At 38.1% G+C, this 18,706-nt stretch overlaps 1 protein-coding gene across 1 annotated transcript in view; it reads left to right on the forward strand.

The window, feature by feature from the left end:
- LOC143856350 (alanine--tRNA ligase-like) overlaps positions 1-18,706 on the forward strand; it is a 37,509-nt gene that overhangs the window by 17,024 nt on the left and 1,779 nt on the right. The window contains exons 7-20 of the mRNA XM_077366548.1: positions 4,547-4,643; positions 4,878-4,998; positions 7,748-7,807; positions 8,842-8,892; positions 8,992-9,087; positions 15,240-15,341; positions 15,913-16,035; positions 16,319-16,462; positions 16,555-16,626; positions 16,754-16,829; positions 16,978-17,120; positions 17,251-17,359; positions 17,454-17,641; positions 18,604-18,693. Coding sequence (XP_077222663.1) covers positions 4,547-4,643; positions 4,878-4,998; positions 7,748-7,807; positions 8,842-8,892; positions 8,992-9,087; positions 15,240-15,341; positions 15,913-16,035; positions 16,319-16,462; positions 16,555-16,626; positions 16,754-16,829; positions 16,978-17,120; positions 17,251-17,359; positions 17,454-17,641; positions 18,604-18,693 — 1,472 coding nt within the window. The remainder of the gene's footprint in view (positions 1-4,546; positions 4,644-4,877; positions 4,999-7,747; positions 7,808-8,841; positions 8,893-8,991; positions 9,088-15,239; positions 15,342-15,912; positions 16,036-16,318; positions 16,463-16,554; positions 16,627-16,753; positions 16,830-16,977; positions 17,121-17,250; positions 17,360-17,453; positions 17,642-18,603; positions 18,694-18,706) is intronic.

The raw sequence follows: 18,706 nt of genomic DNA on the forward strand, positions 1-18,706 counted from the left end.
CAGAAGTGATATCTAGAGATTTATTCCATGCCCCGAAAACTGGTCAGCATTAGTATATTTTTTGTATCTTACTGCCCAACCACGGGGCAGCAGCATAAATAAGGCAGGTGATAGCTAACTCTGCTTGTATGGGTTTTCAATTTCTACAACAAGGAGGGTGAAGTATTATAAAATTTTATTGTTTCTAAATTTATTTTATGAAATTCAGTTCTTATATCGCATGTTTGGCATTATATCTGCTTTTCCATTGGAAAATTATTAATTTAACCATAGTTTCTCATTTACCTGAAATAATTTGGAATGCGTATTGAACTACATAAATTATCCAAAAAAAGGAAATGGGGAAGGGTGATGAGAAACAATTGAGTTATCCCCGTAATTAAAGGTATACAACTTTGATCTGTTGTTTTAAATTGAACTCTTATACTGGTTTAGTTTCTATTATCCCACTGACCCTATTTTTGTCCCCAGAACTAGAGAACGTTAATGAGAGTGCATTTGTGCACGAAGACATTTAGGAGCGTAGGGGATGGGAGCGATCAAATACGGGGACGATACAGCTTGGTCATCACTTTTAATCTAGTTTAGCTTGTCTAGTTGAGATTTTATTCGAATGATTAATTGTTTTAAGTGAATGTTATGTAAGTTGGGCCCACAAGTCTTACTAACTTTAGACTCCCCCCCCCTAATTTCTCAATCATTCCCTTATCGTTCTACTCTAGTTTCTATACTTTTGCTTAACATAGTTGTAATCTTTCTTCTTTTGTTTTCTTGAGGCAACAATGTATATTTATAAATTGTATTCCCTAGGTATGAGAATAATTTGGCTTTCTTTGATTATGCTAATTATTAGCTTTGGATTGTACTAATCATGGAGGGTTGCCTTTTAAGTTTCCCTCTAAGAATTTGATTCTTAGAATTGACTTTTTTTTCTTAAATGGATGAGTGCAAATCTTAGGTTACTAAAAGATAAGAAGGAAGGTCAAATAGATGAAGATTTGCCCAAATCTCCATGATTCTATGAGATATTCCCTCTCTCCCAACTTTCAAATTTTGTTTCCCTTATTCCCTTCCTAATTAGAATTGATTTATTGTCTTCCTAAATTAATGAAGATTCAATTAAGATCTTGCTATCATCATATTCCCTCCTTTATGGAATTCAAATAAAAGTTGCCTTACTTTTAAAATAACAGTTCTAAAAAATCGTATGTGGGGTCCACCTTTCCTTCATGGAAATTCGAACACCCATTAAGGTGTTTGGGAAAACGTTTTCAAAGAAAATATTCTCTAGAAAGATTTTAGTATAAAACTTAGCAAATTCTAGAATTAATAAGGGCCCTTGATCTTTGATAAATGAGATTCTCAAGATCTAACCATTGATCACATGATCCAAGGCCACCATTAGGCATCCTAAAATAATCAACACCTTTATGGTAGGGTCGGTTATTACAACCATTGAATTTTGCAATTTGGGACAATGTCATGGTTTACATATTGCAACTTTTGCAAACTTCCCTACGAATTCTGCAAATGATGCATCCTACATTCCTACTCAAGATATACTCCGTTTGGTTTGAAGATCATTCATGAAGATCTTCTCCTGCCAATGAAAGCTCATCTTCTGGACACAAAACTAGAGAACCATACTGCTTCATCTGAGAGAGTCTTATATTGGAAATAAGATGGGGTTATAGAAAGAGCGGAAGAAGAAGAGGAGTGAAGGTTGGAGAGTCTCCACTTGGGAGCTCCTCATGAATATGATGTATATATAGGCCTAAAGAGGGCAAGTGAGTACAAAGACTACAATACCCTCTATACTAGAGGTAATGACTAAACTACCCTACAACATGTTATTCAACACTCCCCCTCAAGCTGGAGTGTATATACTAGGGAGCTCCAGCTTGGTACAAAGGAGATTACAAAAACAACTAAAAATAACAAAAAATACAATAAGCTCATACACACATCCAGCTTGGTATAACACTCCTCAAGCTGGTATGGTGAATACATAAGGAAAGCATAACAAGAGATAACGACCACCATGAGAGTACGATCGTTGAGATTAGCGGCCACCAAAAAGTAACAACTCCTCCTGAAGTAGCACTACGGCGAGAGCGATCGCAACCGGGTCTCCCCCTGAATGAGAACTCGACAATAAGTCTGGAACCACGAAGGATCGAACTGAGGCACCTCGGTAAGGGAATAACAATGATCCATTGAGCAAAAAGGGGTCACACCAAAGGTGCGCACACAAACAATGACGAAGCACCACAAGCGAGAACATCAGCTAAGTAGTCAATGCCAAGAGAAGAAGATAATTACTGATGGGGAAACCATCGAAGACAAGGTCGACGGGGAAACCGTCGCTTGGAGAGAAGAAGAGATAGAGAAGACAACCAAACAACGATGAGGAAACCATCGTCTGGAGACAAGGTCGACAGCATGAAAATCGTCGTCTGAAGATAAGAAGAGGAAGATAACCAACCAACGATGGGGACACCATCACCTGGAGACAAGGTCGACGGCATGAACATCGTCGCTTGAAAAGAGCCGACAAACGATGGGGAAACCATTGTTCGGAAAAGATAGGTCGACGGGAAAAGATCGTCGCCTGTGAGAGAGCCGACCAACGATGGATATGGAAGCCATCGCCCAGAAAAGGAGGGAGAAGATAACCAACCAACGATGGGGAAACCATCATCTAGAAAGAAGGTCGATGGGGAAACCGCCGCCTCAAGATAACAAGATAAAAGGAAGAAGATAACCGAACAACGATAGGGAAACCATCGTCTGGAAAGAAGGTCGATGGCATGAACATCGCCTAATGAGAGGTCGACGGAGAAGTAGTTTCCTCGAGATAAGAAGAAGACAGGGAAGAAGATAACCGACCAACGACGGGGAAATCATCGCCCGGTGAAGATAAGGCATAAAGCCGGACAACACGAAGAGACATGAAATACAAGACATGAAAACAAGACAATACTCCCTCAAGAAGACAGACAACACTAACAACACTCCTCCTCAAGCAAAGACAACAAAGTGGACAACACTCCTAAGAAGACAAACAAGGCACTACACCTCTTTCGGACATTTGATCAAACCCTTGGTGTGCGCCGTAGAGATGAAGAAAAAGGAAAGATGACAAACAAGGCACCACACCTCTCTTAGATATTTTATCAAATACTTGGTGCGCGCCTTGAAGAACTACATAAAAGACATAGAAGGTAATAGAAAGAAAGAGATGATAAGAAGACGACAAAAAGACAAGCACAAGAGAACAACAAGAAACAATACAAGACAACTCTCCCCCTCAAGTTGAAGGCCTTTGGCCTCAACTTGAAACAAAAAGAACACTTTCAAGGCACAAAACCCCTTTGCGACATTTCATCAAACACTTGGGGTGCACCTTGAAGATGAGATGAGAAAGACAAAGGCCATAGGCCAAAAAAGCTATAGAGAAGAGAAAATAAAGAGAACTTTGGAGTGGAGGAAAACCCAAAATGGGTTTACAGAAGAAATACAAACATGATTTTTCTTTTGTTTTGAGATATACGATAGAGGGAAAATGGGTTAAAAACGAAATGGGTTTAACAAAATGAAAGAGAAAGAGTGAGATTTCTAAGGTATAGAAATGGTTTTTTTTTTTTTTTTTAGTTGGGTATTGTAGCGGGTTATTGTAGCGATTTACTGTAGCGGTGCTATAGCGGGTTACTGTAGCAGTTACTGTAGTGGGTTACTGTAGCAGGGAATGGAGGGGTTAGGGGAAAGGGAAGAGGGGCAGTGGGAGGAGGAGGAGAAGGGAAGGACACGAGCGCGAGAGAGATTTTCTACAAGAAAAAAAAAAGGGTTCTAAAGACAAGGAAAGAGAGACACTACGAGAGAGATATTTCAGGGATTTGAGATTTGAGGGAGAAACTATAGAGAGATAAAGAGAGGAAAACGAGATACGAGAGAAAGGGATGATGACATGGAGGGAGATACTCTTCTTCTTTCCTTCTTGAAGGATCAGCCCATTGGTTCTGGTACCATGTTAGAAATAAGATAGGGTTAGAGATAGAGAGGAAGAAGAAGAGGAGTGAAGGTTGGAGAGTCTCCACTTGGGAGCTCCTCATGAATATGATGTATATATAGGCCTAAAGAGGGCAAGTGAGTACAAAGACTACAATACCCTCTATACTATAGGTAATGACTAAACTACCCTACAACATGTTATTCAACAATCTTTACCATAAAACTCTACCGTGCTTTTTAGCAAGTTCGCAGGAAGTTTCTTGAACTTGATCTCATTTTATTGTGAACTTTATCTTTTGTCATTGTGACCTTTGATCTGGCCTTCCATGAAATTGATCACGGGGAGCACAATACTGCTCCATTTAGCTAAATTAACTGTTCAATGGGACAGTTGCAATGACAGGAAGAAACTACATATTGAAGGCGTCCCTAATTCTGGTGCTTTTTTAAATGGTTGCCAATTTTATCTAGCTCAATTATTTCATTGAAACTTCTTTGCGGCCTGAGCTTATGACAAGTTCTATTTGGCATGCAGGCAACGAGGGTCGAGAATATGTTCTCAGACGCATTCTCAGACGAGCTGTTCGTTATGGAAGGGAGGTCCTTAAGGCTCAAGAAGGTTTCTTCAGTGGGTAAGAGTGACGAATGTGCTTTTATACCCAGAAATCGACGAGTATTGGATATCTTGGTTGCTTTCCTATGATTCCGGCTTCACATTTCAAGCAACTCTGTTAACTGATAGCTCTTGCCCATGTTTATACAGGACAATACATCGCTGTTTATTATAAACATTTAAGTTTAATGCATATTATTGCGGCTGTTAATTTGTAATGGGATTTTTCTCTAATGGTGATGTTGATTTCCAGGCTTGTAAGTATTGTTGTGAAAGTGATGGGAGATATCTTTCCAGAATTGAAGCAAGGCGAAATGAATATCAAAAACATTATTGCAGAGGAAGAAATTAGTTTTGGGAAGACGTTAATTAAGGTAGTTTTGAAGATCTTAAAGTGCATGTTTCTTTGTGTTTTTTTTAATCTAATCTTCAACAATAGAAAGGGAACTATTTCTTATGTGGTTGATTTCTGTTCAAGAAAATTTTATAATGTTAAAGATGCATTATGGGTGAATTATTATGACTTCTCTTTTAGATTTTTTCTGATAGTAACATAAATTTATTGAGAAATTCATTTAGATACATGATCAATTTAGTTCTTTGCTGCAAATGTGGAAGGTGTTGCGAAATTTAAACAACTAGCAAGGTTTCATGATGGCATTGACTGCATATATTTTTATCATAGGACAAATTGCTTTGATACAATCACCTACATTTTCAGTTTGGAAACACTTCCCTTTTACTTAATCTGCTGTATCTTGAAGTTAGTTTTTGGAAAGGCTGGGGGGTGGAAAGGCTTAAACCTTCATGTCATGAAAAGAAAAGAAATGTCAAAAAATGGTTTTCTGCTCTAGTTTCACTTGATTTGGTTATTTGCAAAGAAAAGTGCATCTAGTAGCTCCTCCTCGGTGAGAGAGATTCATTGCAGGTTACAGCTTTTGATTTCATTGGGGTGCTTAGGAGAATCATGAAAAGCTTGGACGCAACATGAGCTCTAGAAAGGGGAAACTGGAGAGAGTTCTCAAACTCAACTCAACTAAGCCTTTGTCCCAAACTAGTTGGGGCCTAAGAAGCACGGGTACTCTCCGGAGGCCCACGTACCCGTGTCGGGTGCGTATCGGGTGCGGGTGCTCTTGGGTACTCTTTGGGTGCGTACCGGGTACGCACCCGGATTTGTGTACGTATCCGGTGCGCACCCGGTTCAAATTAAATTGAAAATTACAAATTTACAGTAGAGGGGCTGTCCCAATTAACAAAAGGGGGGTTGAATCAAAATATCTATTATATATATATATATATATATATATATATATATATATATATATATATATATCCCGCAATTAAAAACCTAACAACTAAGAAGTAATATTAGATTTTGGTGAAGTTATATTAGATTTTGATGATGTTATTGTTATTTGATTGTTCTCCAATTAAATTATTTGAATTATTTAACAAAATATTTAATTTTTTTATTTTTATAAATATATAATAAAATATAAAAATATATTATATTCAGCGTACCCCCAACGTACCCATATCCTATTTTTTTTAAAAATCATGTATCCACATACCCGTATCGTGTCGTACCCGCACCTCGTACCCGTATCCGTGCTTCATTGGTTGGGGCTGTTTTTTTTTGCAGATACGAAAGCGGAAATAGGGATCACGTGAAAACCTGGCTCCCTCTCACCACCGAAAATGGGGAGCTCTGACCTGGAGTTGCATTCACGCCTATTTTCGGGAATAAGTGGGAAATAAGGGTTATACCTGATTTCTATTCCGATGTTAATAGCCAGACTAAACAGTGAATTATGCAAGCTCCTAAAATATCCGCTATTCTTTTGTTCTTATCCTCAAACCAGCCTTTCCCTTTGTTCTACCCCACTTAACCCTCGATATATTAGCGTTTTATAGTGCAAAAAAGGAAAAAAAACAGAGAAAATATTTTTCTATTAATTTACTCTTTACGGGTTCTGATCAAGAGCCTTATACCTCTTCTCGGGGCTTTTGACTCTCAAGTGCCCTGCTGGATGAGGCATACACCTCATAAGCATTACCCTATGTCTCAAGGGTTTGTTTGGATGCGCAACCAACATACACTTGGAGAGTAGTGGAATAAGAAGTCAACAGGGAGGATACAAGCATTTGATTTGGGGATTTGGTTGGAATTACCTCGAAGAATAGTGGTAAGTAGTTTTCGGTTGCGCAGCATAGACTCGGAGAGTAAGGGAATAAGTAGGGGGAGTCATTACCAATATAGAGAGAGAGAAGAGAGAGAAAAGCACCATTCCCAAAAAATTTCAAGCAAAATTCCAAAATTTTGGTGGATTTTGGCTTTGAAAGTCATAATGAGGGGACACGAATTCCACCTCAACAGACATGCAATAATTAGCTAGGAGACATCCTAGGGAGTCTCGGGGAGTTCAATGCTATATTGGCAATCAAACGATGGATGGCATCCCAAATTCAAACAAAATTCCGACGCCTTCCAGGATTTTGTGCAACCACAGCCCAAGTGTGTTTCTTATGATTCACCTTGTGACATACATCTCAGGCCTCTCACCTTTCCAATATTGGGATCCACATCAAGGTTGTCTTTATATTTTTGTTTTACCCATATAGATGAAAATTTGCACTCATTAACTTTTGTGACTTCTATAAAAGAAAGCAATGCAGTTCATCACAGTATTCTACGTACTTGTGTGGCATTCCCACCTGCTAGAGAAGTCACACTTGATATGTGTTTCTAACCAGCCGTAGCAATGCCACATGTTTTAAATGCATTCTGTCAATGTATCATTAAATGTCATTTGTGTCAATTCCATGCCTCCTCCCTGTGCTAGATTGGGGTGCGGGGAGGAGTCATCCTGTACATATTGCATAAAAAATGAGTTTTGTAATCCTTCTACTATTGGTGGTAGAGTTCTTTGAATGAAATTTTTGATGGGAGGTTAGTTATTAAGAGGGCATTAGAACCCATGACAGTCAGGGAAACTGGGGCCTGAATACTTGCCTAGTGTGAATTACTTGGATTTTCTCTGGAACAAGCACCACTGTTTCTTATCTTTGTGTGCTTCTATTTTTGAATTAATGAAACTTGACATACCATTGACCTGCCTCTAGGGAATTGAAAAGTTTAAGAAGGCAGCTCTGGAGGTTCAAGGGAAAATATTTAATGGACAGGCAAGTCATTCTATTTATTTAGTTACACCTTATTGTTATTATTATTATTTTTTTGAAAGATAACTTTTTGTTATTTTATGACTTAAAGGTTCATATGCCGATGCTTGTAAACTCTCTGTTTCTGCGCTTTACTTTTTCTGTAGTATGTGGTGCACTTTATATCAAGGATAATAATGAGTGTGCTATCACTGTCAAATCAGGCTCTGCGTTTTCATGCTTACATGATGTGTTTTTTTTCTTTACTTCTCACTGATGCGACTTACAATACCTTGCGTATAATGATCTTTAGCAGTTCTGTTTTCTTTCATTTACCTTCCTGTCGAAACTCAGTTCACAAAGTATGTTGCATGGAGAATGTTCAAGTAGACATCATGTTACTGATTGATATGTTTGCTCCTTTCTTGGTGATTTTGATGGAGGTCCGAAACATAGATACATATGGAGCTCCATGGTTTTTCTTTCTTTAACAATTGAACCCTGTCAAATTGTCAATCTTTGACTACATTTTCAAATCCTCAACTTACTGTATTACCTGGAATCAAGGTTTGAAATTTCGGGGTAAATCTTAAAATTTCGGTATAAATTTTGGTTTCAGTCCCGGACAAAATCTGAAATTTAGAATTTTGGCCGAAATTTAAAACCATGCCTGTAATGTATTCCTCAATTTTATCATTCGCATACCTGGTCAACTGAATGTCTTATTTTATTTCTCTATGTATGTATATCTTTATCTTGTTTTATGGTCACAAATGAATATCTTCGTTGTTCTCACAAATTACTTTTTCATAGCATACTCTCAGCTCTAGGGGATTGTTTCCAGTAGAAATGTTGAGTCTCTCAGATTTATTCAACCTTTGTGTTGAAAGGGCATTATCTGGTTGATAGATTTTTTTTTTTGAATGGTTGATAGATTTATTCATCCTCAGCTTTCAGCTTCTGTTTATTTTTTTATTTGCATCTCATGGTTCAATAAATTTATTCATCCTTAACTTTCAGCTTTTTTGTATCTTCTTATTTGCATCTCATGGTTGCAGGATGCATTTGTTTTGTGGGACACTTACGGCTTTCCCATAGATTTGACTCAGGTATATTGAACACACTATGGTTTTACCTCTTACAGTTTTACCTCCTACAGGCTGGTGAGGGTTTCATTTTTCATTTGCATTTACATTCTTCCCTATCAGCTGATGGCAGAAGAAAGAGGTTTAACAGTTGATCTCGAGGGTTTCAATATTGCCATGAACGAAGCCAGAAAAAAATCCAGAAATGCTAGCAACAAGGTATCTGTTTTTTAATGTACTCATTTGCTCTCTTTCTTGGCCACATCTACCAGACTGATCATTGCATGGTCTACTGTTCAAAAATAATTTTGTAATTGTTTTGTACTGCAATCTGCTTAATTAATGTTGTATATTCTAGGGGCGTTCAAGAAATGTGTATGCATACATTAGTCTAGGCATTTGTGTGTGCGTAAGTATGCGGAAATTTGATTGAATATTGTATCTCTTTCCCTTGGACAAATGGCCATCTTAATAAAAAGAATAAATAAGGCAAACATTTATAAAGCACCCTTTATTCAAGTTACATTATGAAGATGATGAAACTACCAGTATATTTACAAGTATTTAAACAACAACGCTAAAGAGAGTATGGAGGAACATATCTCTAACAATACGCTTGCATGCTTAGATCACATGTAGCAGATCAAAGCTTGGTCGGGGGAGAATGGTGATGGTTACATGACAACAAGTTCGTAAATTTATCAACAAATTGAGTTCTAGGATTAATGTTAATAGGAGAGACTTCATCTATTAGAACCTTCTCTGAAACAAAGGGATAATCCCTTTTCGAATGTGATTTTAGTGTGTGCATAAAAGTCAAAATTCATGGGTTAAAGTTATAGGGAGCAAATATGGTTTTTCAGTGGGCAAATGGGCATCTGAGGATTCTTATAGTAAGAAAAATTTGACGGTGTGGAGAGATATCTATAGGCTGAGTCATCTCTTTGTTCGTGGTATAAGGTATAAAGTATACTCTGGTGATAGGATCAGATTCTGGGTTGATGCGTGGTGTTCGAGTGAACCTCCTATGGATAGGTTCCCTGAGTTGTATGCAGTGGCTTCTCAAAAAGAGGTTTTAGTTTGTGATTGCTTTGAAAGGGAGGGTCTCAATGTCATTTGGGTCCCAAGGTTTCGAAGGAATTTCTTTGATTGGGAGTTGGATTTTGTTTCCCAGCTATTGAATTTGATTGGGGGATGCTACATTAAAAGATCCGGGGTCGATAAAAGAGTATGGATTCAGGATTCGTCACCAGTCAATCATTCTATCATCATCTTGTGCCCTGCGGTGTACCTTCCATGTCAGCCAAGGTATGGAAATTTGATTGTCCTCTTAGGGTTAGTTTCTTTGGTTGGGCGGTATCCTTAGGTCGGATCCAAACTATTGATTTCCTTTGGAGAAGGGGCATGTCGCTAGTTGACCATTGTCCCTTATGCTTGGGTAATGGAGAATCTATTAACCACCTATTTATCCATTGCAAATTTTCTAGAGAGGTGTGGAGCTTCATTCTTGCCCGTTTTGGGATTTGTTGGGTTTTTCCTTGGACAATTCCTGACTTAATCTCTTCTTGGGAGGTAGTGCCTTGGAAAAAGAAAGGGAAGGTATTATGGAGAATTTGTCTCCTAGCTACTTGGTGGGTTATCTGGAATGAAAGGAATTCTAGAATCTTTGATGGAGAGGCAAAGTCTCCATATTGGGTTTATGTAAAAATAGTTGCCCTTTCTATTGCTTGGGCAAAGAGCCTTCCATTATTTAAATTTGTTTCGGACTTTGAATTATGGGAGGGATGGCAAATAGTGTGCAATGAAGGCATTAATAGACCTTTAACAATTCAACAGTGGGAGATCTATTTAAGGTCAATTTTGATGGGTCTAGCTTGGGTAATCCGGGGCCGGCTGGAATTGGAGGGCTTTGTAGGGATTCTTCTGGGTCACGGGATTAAAAGAATTGACAAGGATCTTTATAGCAAGACAATTGTAGAGGGAGATTCAAAAAATGTGGTTAGATGGCTCTCAGGTTTAGCATCTCCCCATGGAGGTTTTTATCTTTTTTGGATGAGATTGCTGATTTAATTCAAGGTTCTTCAATTGTTTTTCATCATGTAAGGAGATCTGCTAATTCTGAAGCAGACTCCCTAGCTAGGTTTGGTGTCTTTAGGGTAGGGTTGGAATGGTTTGATTTCCTCCCTCCCTGAAGCTTTGTTCTCTGTGTTGTATTTCCTCCTTGTATTTCCTTTGGGGCCTTTTCGGCTCTCTATTAATTCATTATTTTACCATTTCAAGAAAAGAAGAAGACAAAATTCAAGTTCATGTTGTCGCTGTATGAGTAAATGAAGAAGCAATGGTAACAACTAAGATCTCATAACAGAAAATGGATCCAAGTCAACTCTATAGAGGTATTGGCTTATTGCACAATATTCCATCTCGATACCCAGTGGGCAACCAGTGGTTGTTTCTGATAACTGAGTAACTGTTCATGAGGAATAGAAGCAAGCACACGAAATGCAGCAAATGAGAGATTCTAGTCCATAACTTGTCGCTTGTGTGTGTGGGTGCGCGCGCGCATTAAGTCATCAATGAAAATTACAAATGTACCCTTGTTATGCAGTATAATATATAAGGGGTATACATGTAAACTACTGTTACAGTATCTACACTTAAATAAAGATATATAAACAATTCCCTGGGACATATGTAGCCAATAGTGGTTCATTAAGTCAGCTTATGTTCCACAACCCCTCAAAAAAAAAAAAAGTTCCACACCCCCTCCAATTGATGCACAGCAGCACAGGGTCATGAAGCTTCAATTTCAAATTAGAAACTCACGTATGGTGCGTGTCATTGCCATTGAACATATGGTATCTTGATCCATATCATTGTTAGATATAATGACAGTCCACCTCAATATGCTTTGTTTGTTCATGAAATACTGGATTGGTGGCAATCTGAATAGCACTCTTATTGTCTGCTTAAAGAGGGGTTGATGGAGGGAGTGTAATGCCTAAGTCTAAGAGAAAAGCACAAAGCCAAACCAGTTCACTAGATGCAGAAGACAGAAATTTTTATTCGACCGAAAATTTAGAAACATGTTTCTTATATTTCCATGTGATCAAAGAATTTCCTAGGAACATACACCAACCCGTTCTACAGTAACATAGGCAGTTAAACTCTAGGGAGGATGAGGGTAGGAAAAGGAGACATTGTCCTTCAATCCCATGCAAATGTCTTATGATCCATGAACAACAATAAGGTGGGGTGCACGAGGAGAAAAAGCAATCTGACTCAGATTCTGAACAGTATATGCAACATCTGGCTTGGTCATGGTCAAATATACTAACCTCCTCAGAAATTGGCGATATGTTGTCAAATCATCAAGAAGTACACCATCCTTAATGATACTTGACATTAAGCTCGAGTAAGTGTCGATGACCTTGGTATTAGTCAAATTTGCATGATGAAGTAAATCTCTAGTACATTTTGTTGACTAAAAAGAATTCGTAGTGGGATATTTGTAAGCCTAGTAGTACATTAGAGGCCCCAATCCCTCATTCAAAAAGTAGACTGAAGAAAGGATTTCAGTTGATTGATAGCATCTTGCTCATCACCATAATTAATGATATAATCAGCATAGATGAGAAGTATAGTTATCCTCGATTTGCTACGGTACAATATGTAAGTAAGGAATAATCTGAGGCACTTTATTCAAAACCATGGGTAGTTACTATTATTCAAAATTTTCAAACCATGCACTTCTTGCTTCTTTGAGACCATGTAGAGATTTCTTTATTTAGCAAACATGAGGTAAAGATATAAGAACTGATGGTCTAGGAGAGGGGGAGGCATTTATACAGTCTCAAGGTCGCCATGTAAGAAGGCATTCTTAACATCTATTTGAAAGAGAGGCCATTGTCTTGTAGAGGCAATAGCAATCAAGGTCCAATATGTAGTCATTTTTTGAGACAAGAGCATATGTTTCTTTGTAATCAATTCCATGCTCTTGCATATAACCTTGGGCCACCAAACATGCCTTATATCGATCCGGACTACCCTTGGATTTGAGTTTGATGGAATAAATCCACTTTCTTATGATGTCAAATAAATCGAGTGGGCGTGAAACAAAGTCCCATATGTTACTTTTCGGAGAGCACACAATTCCTTATACATGGCCTTTTCCCAACAATCCAGTTTGGCTACTTGTTTATTGATTTGAAGGAATAGTGTGTTGGACAAGGTTTGCAAAGAAAGCTTGGGGAGGAAGGCCAAAACGTTCATTAGGATGAGAATGATGCTTGGAAAGATGAAAAGAAAGGGCAGCTGAAGGATCATATTCTAGCGGCGAAATACCTGAGTTTGGTTACAGTACTGGTTTCGGACCAATCTTCTTTCATTTTCCTCTTACGAGTGATTATAGACTCTGAAGCACGGGTACTCCCTCTGGCCTCCCGTACCCGTATCTAGTGCGTATGGGACACGGGTACGCACGGGTACGTTGTGGGTACGTGCCGGGTGCGTACCCAGTATTTAAAAAAAAAAAACTGGAAAAGAGGTCAGGTGCGTCCTGGGTACGCTCGGGTGCGTTCTGGGTGCGCACCCAACACGTTTTGTGGGTTTTTTTTTTAAAAGGTGTATTTATCAAAAGGGAGAGGGGGGGGGTTAAAACAAAGGCTTTAAAGAGAGAAATTAGGGTTTCCTACTTTTCTCTCCCCTTCTCTCGCCGACGCTCTATTCTCCCTCCCTCCCTCTCGTCGATCTCTCTCTCCTTCTCCGGCGAGACTCCGGTGGCATCAAATCTCCGGCGAGCCTCCATTAAAGGTATCTCTCTCTCTCTCTCTCTCTACCCTGTTTTTTTGTTTTTGTGGATTTTGACAATCGATTTTGAGTCCTAAGCTGATTATTGGACTCGCAATCTGTTGTGTCTAATTTTGAGTCCAGTAATCAGCTTTGGACTCACAATCTGTTCTCAAAAGCCATAACAATCAGGGCCTAAATGTAATTTTCAGTCCAATAATCAGTTTTGGACGCAATAATCTGTTTGGGGCTTACAGTTTTGGACTTACAGTTGGTTCTCAAAAATCCAAAATAAACAAGGTCCAATTGCCATTTTGGTGGTGTTATTGTTGTTTGATTGTTCTCCAATTGTTTTTTTAATTTTTATAAATTTATAATAAAATATTAAAATATATTATTATTTGGGCGTACCCAAACATACCCGCACCCGTTTTTTTTTTTAAAAATCACGTACCCGTACCTGTGCTTCTTAGATTATAGATTTGGGTGTGGAAGAAAGTAAAATGTCTTTGTTGTCAAATGATGGTAACTGAGAAATATTGGGATGAGATGGGTCCTTTGGATGACAATAGAAGTAAACATTTTCAAGGAAAACCTAATGATGAGACTTTTGGCTAGGACCATGACTGCGAAAACTTTTCTGATCATCTCCATAGTTGACTGAGCTCGGGTTCAAGTTTCAGCCTCAAGAAGTTCGGATAGAATAAACTGTAAGTTAGGAAGTTGGCTGCAATTAATGATGTTAGAAATGGATTTCGTTGGACATTCAGACCTATTATTCTGAAATGGATTTCATTGGAAAACCTTTTTTAGATGACTCAATATGCGATCTAGAGCTATTAGATTTTGAAAAGAGTAAGTTGGAAGTGGATTCTTTACTGTCTTAGCCATCATTATGGCTAGAGGAGAATGAAAAGAACAGAAGGTAATTGGGGGCCGTTTGGATCGAGAAAAAAATATTCTTGAAAAAAATATTCAATGGGAAAAGAAATTTCAGTGTCTCGTAGGTTTGCAGCTTTCTTTGAAAATAGGGAATATTTTTTTGTGAAACATCCATGGAAAATTATTTAAATTGCCCAAACCTCTTGAAAATCTTTCTGGCAAAAGGGGAGCTAGAGGGTGCTTGAAATTTGCAAAATGTTTGATGATAATTATGTAGATTACCCCCGGTTTAGCTAGGTCAGTGTAGCCATCGGTGCAATCCACCAGATTAGTTGCAGCAGTTGAGTGCACTCGTTGAATGGATGACAGTTTAGTTCATGCCAAGTCATTACTTTAACTACAGAAATGGTAGACTGAAGATGTTTTCCATTTCTATACAATCACTATATCTATTATGCATTTTGATGGTTGGTTCCTGTGCAAATGGCATGAGGCACTATCGTGAGGCTTCTTCCTGAGAGTACCACCCTAGAACTGAGTTTCTGCTACATTGTTTGCGCCTCTAATAAATTTTTAATCATCAAATATTTGGTTATTATGCTATATTTTATGTCTGTACTGAAAAATGGTTTCATTTATTCGTAATGTGTTATTTCTCTGTATCTTTCTCTAATGTCTTGTGGTTATATTAAATTATTTGGCAGCAAGTTGGTGGTACTATTGCAATGGATGCTGATGCAACCTCAGAGTTACACAGGAAGGGAGTTGCTCCAACAGATGATAACAGCAAATTTATATGGTACCAGGTTAGTAGATGCATTAACTCATGGATTTCATTGCAGAAGTTTCCTTGGGATTACTGGGTACTAGTTACAGTTTTATCTGCAATATAAATGAGAAGTGGATATGCTCTGCCCCTTTTGTAATTTTCCTTAATAAATAAAATATGGTCGCTTTATTAAAGATCTTTCCATTTGTAAAAAGATATAAAAGAGAAATAGTTGCCTTAAGAAAATTATGGCTAATTATACTGGATTATTATATTTTCCAGAATCACTAAAGCTAATTTAGTTGCGTGGTTTCTCTAGTAATATATTTTTTGTTGCAGCGATATGGTTGTTTATGATGCCCTTTTGAATAGTGTTAAATCCACCAATCGATTCAAATATCCAGCTTCTAAGATTCCAATAGTTTTTTTTTCTTATTATTCTCCACTATATTTCTTCACTTTCTTGTTTAGAAGGAACTTTTTCATTACAGTTACAACAGTTACTTCTCTTTGATGAAATGTTTTTCTTTGATTTGGACAATCTTTTTCTTTTTGTGGTTGTATAAAAAATTTAATCATCTTGTATGAATTTTCTATACATTTACCAGGATCATGAGAGCTCTATAAAAGCTATCTACACCGGAGCTGAATTTTTAGAGGGTGCCTCTGCTGGTGATGAAGTGGGTATTGTTTTGGAAAGCACAAGTTTCTATGCAGAACAGGGTGGTCAGGTACTGTGCCTTTGCCCATGCCCAACCTGGTTAATTGTTGGGCTATAGTTTCAAGTATTTAACCAACATGAGTTTATGAAAAGTCTATCATGCAATGCTATTACTATTAAATGTGAGAAACCCTATGATGTATAGTGAAGTTTTTTATGATCTCGTAAAGGCAGTAAACCACCTATAAAATTAACCATGAACACATACAGGCAGAAGCCATATTGTATTGCCTTAAAGTAAAATAAAGAAGCCCCAATTTTCTTTTGTTTGACTTAGTTTCACTTGGTTTCAGATCTATGATACTGGATCCCTGGAAGGATCATCTGGGTCATTTCAAGTTATTAACATTCAAGTTTATGGTGGTTTTGTCCTTCACATTGGTTCTATTGCCGGGGGGACCAGCACATTCTCTGTTGGCGAGAAAGTAATATGCAAGGTAGGACACACAATCTCTTATCCTCTTCTTTATTCTGTTGGATGCTCTTGTTTTTGTTACTCACTTTATTTGATTCTGGATGACATTCATAGGTTGACTATGGCAGGCGTACTCTCATTGCCCCTAACCATACCTGTACCCATATGCTAAACTATGCTCTCAGGGTATGCAAGCAAATGCTTTAATTATAATCTCAAAATCTTATCTTTAATATGCCCCTACCCTCACCATTAAAAAAATAAAAATGTCCCTACCCTCAGTTCTCGCTTTTATGTTGTAACATGAGTGCAGAAAGTGCTTGGTGATCATGTTGATCAGAAGGGCTCTATTGTACTTCCCGAAAAATTACGATTTGATTTCTCCCATGGTATTATTATCCTCATATTCACTTTATTCAAGTCAATTGTACTTCCTGAAAAATTACGATTTGATTTCTCCCATGGCAATATTATTCTCACATTCACTTTAATCAAGTCAATGCAAATCCCTTTTTGAAATTGATGCAATTTAAACAGGGAAGCCTATTCATCCTAGTGATTTGAGAAAGATCGAGTCGATTGTGAACGAACAGATTGTGGATGAATTAGATGTATTTGCTAGTGAGGCAACCCTTGCTGATGCCAAGCGTATAGTTGGTTTGCGAGCTGTCTTTGGGGAAGTAAGCTGTTTTTACTCTCTCATCAGAATTATCTGCATCACTTCTTACTTTCGACCACTGATTTTTAAACCGGTATTTTTATTTTATATTGCGCGATTTACATTCATTTATTTATACTGGTCTGATTTAGGTCTATCCTGACCCAGTCAGGGTTGTGGCAATTGGTCGAAAAGTCGAGGACCTCCTCGCTAGTCCTGATAGCAGGGAATGGTTATCAATCTCAACAGAACTATGTGGAGGTTAATATCATTGTAGAGCTCTTTCTGCTTCCTTTCCTAAAATGTGAAATCTCTCATCAGTATAATTGAAAGGTGGTTTTGTCAATAAATCCAGGGACCCATATATCAAATACAAGAGAAGCTAAAGCATTTGCCCTTCTATCCGAGGAGGGAATTGCTAAGGGCATTAGAAGAATTACTGCGGTGACTACTGACAGTGCTTTTAAGGCGATGGAATTGGCACATGCTCTTGATAAGGAAATAAGTGATGCATACACTGCAGAAAGGAGCATTCTGGCACAGGTACCTTCTGACAGTTCTTTTCCTGCGAAAACTTATTGCCACACATTATACCCATCACAAAAGTTGTAACTATATCCATGGCTTCATTTTTTGTTTGTTTTGGATTCTGGTTATCTGCATACTATTTGTACAATGGACACAATTTGTTTGTTTTCAACTTCAGTTACTTGCCAGTTCAATGATGTAATTTATAGAAATCTATGGGAAAAATTATGGGGTCCATGGGGCCTTTTGTGTTTGAAAGGTGAACAGCTGGGGGAAGTGTGTTTTTCTTTGGTGGATAGGACAAAGCACCAGGTTAGAATGGCTTTACCATCGTGTTCCACCAAGAAAATTAGAATTGCATCATGATCAAATTATTGGGAGTTAGGGAGGAGTTCAGTGCTAGAGGCCTTATCAATAAAAAAGTAAATACTAGTGTCATTGCCTTCATCCCTGAGGGGAGGGAGTGATAGAAGTTAATGAATTTGGCTGATTAATCTCGTGCGTAACCTCTATAAGATCTTGGCTAAAATTCTTGTGACGAGCTTAGGAAGGTTCAAGTGGAGGTGATCCCACTATTTCAAGGGGCTTTTGTTGGAGGGTTCTAAATCTTTGGTGGGGTGCTCGTTGCCGATGAGTGCTGTGAATTTAGGAAAAAGGAAGGTATGAAAGGGAAGATGGGCATATGATAAAGCGAATGATTCCATGGATTGGAGTTTTGTGGATTGTTTCATTGTTAGGATGGTCAATCTGCCTCACCAATATGCACCCATGTGCATTTGTCCCATATACAGGCCGTTTATTTCACTGCTTGTAAATTGCACCCATGAATGTAATTGATGTATGTCTAGGTGTAGTTGTGGCTATTTCTAGCGTTCAGAAATTTGCTTCCCGTGTTTTAGCTCATGCCTTTCTGTAGAACATATATTGCTTTCTGGAAACATGGAAACTGCTTTCAAATTCCTTTTTTTTCTTGCCAGATAGTAGCTTCTCTAAAATACCGGGTAGATGCAGCGGCTATTCCAGCACCAATGAAAGCAGATCTCAGAACAAAGATTTCCCAACTGGATGTATGTATAGCTC

The sequence above is a fragment of the Tasmannia lanceolata genome, unplaced genomic scaffold (genome assembly GCF_043159265.1).
Source record: "Tasmannia lanceolata isolate RefF3 unplaced genomic scaffold, GAP_Taslan_0.1 ptg000023l, whole genome shotgun sequence".
Taxonomy (NCBI): domain Eukaryota; kingdom Viridiplantae; phylum Streptophyta; class Magnoliopsida; order Canellales; family Winteraceae; genus Tasmannia; species Tasmannia lanceolata.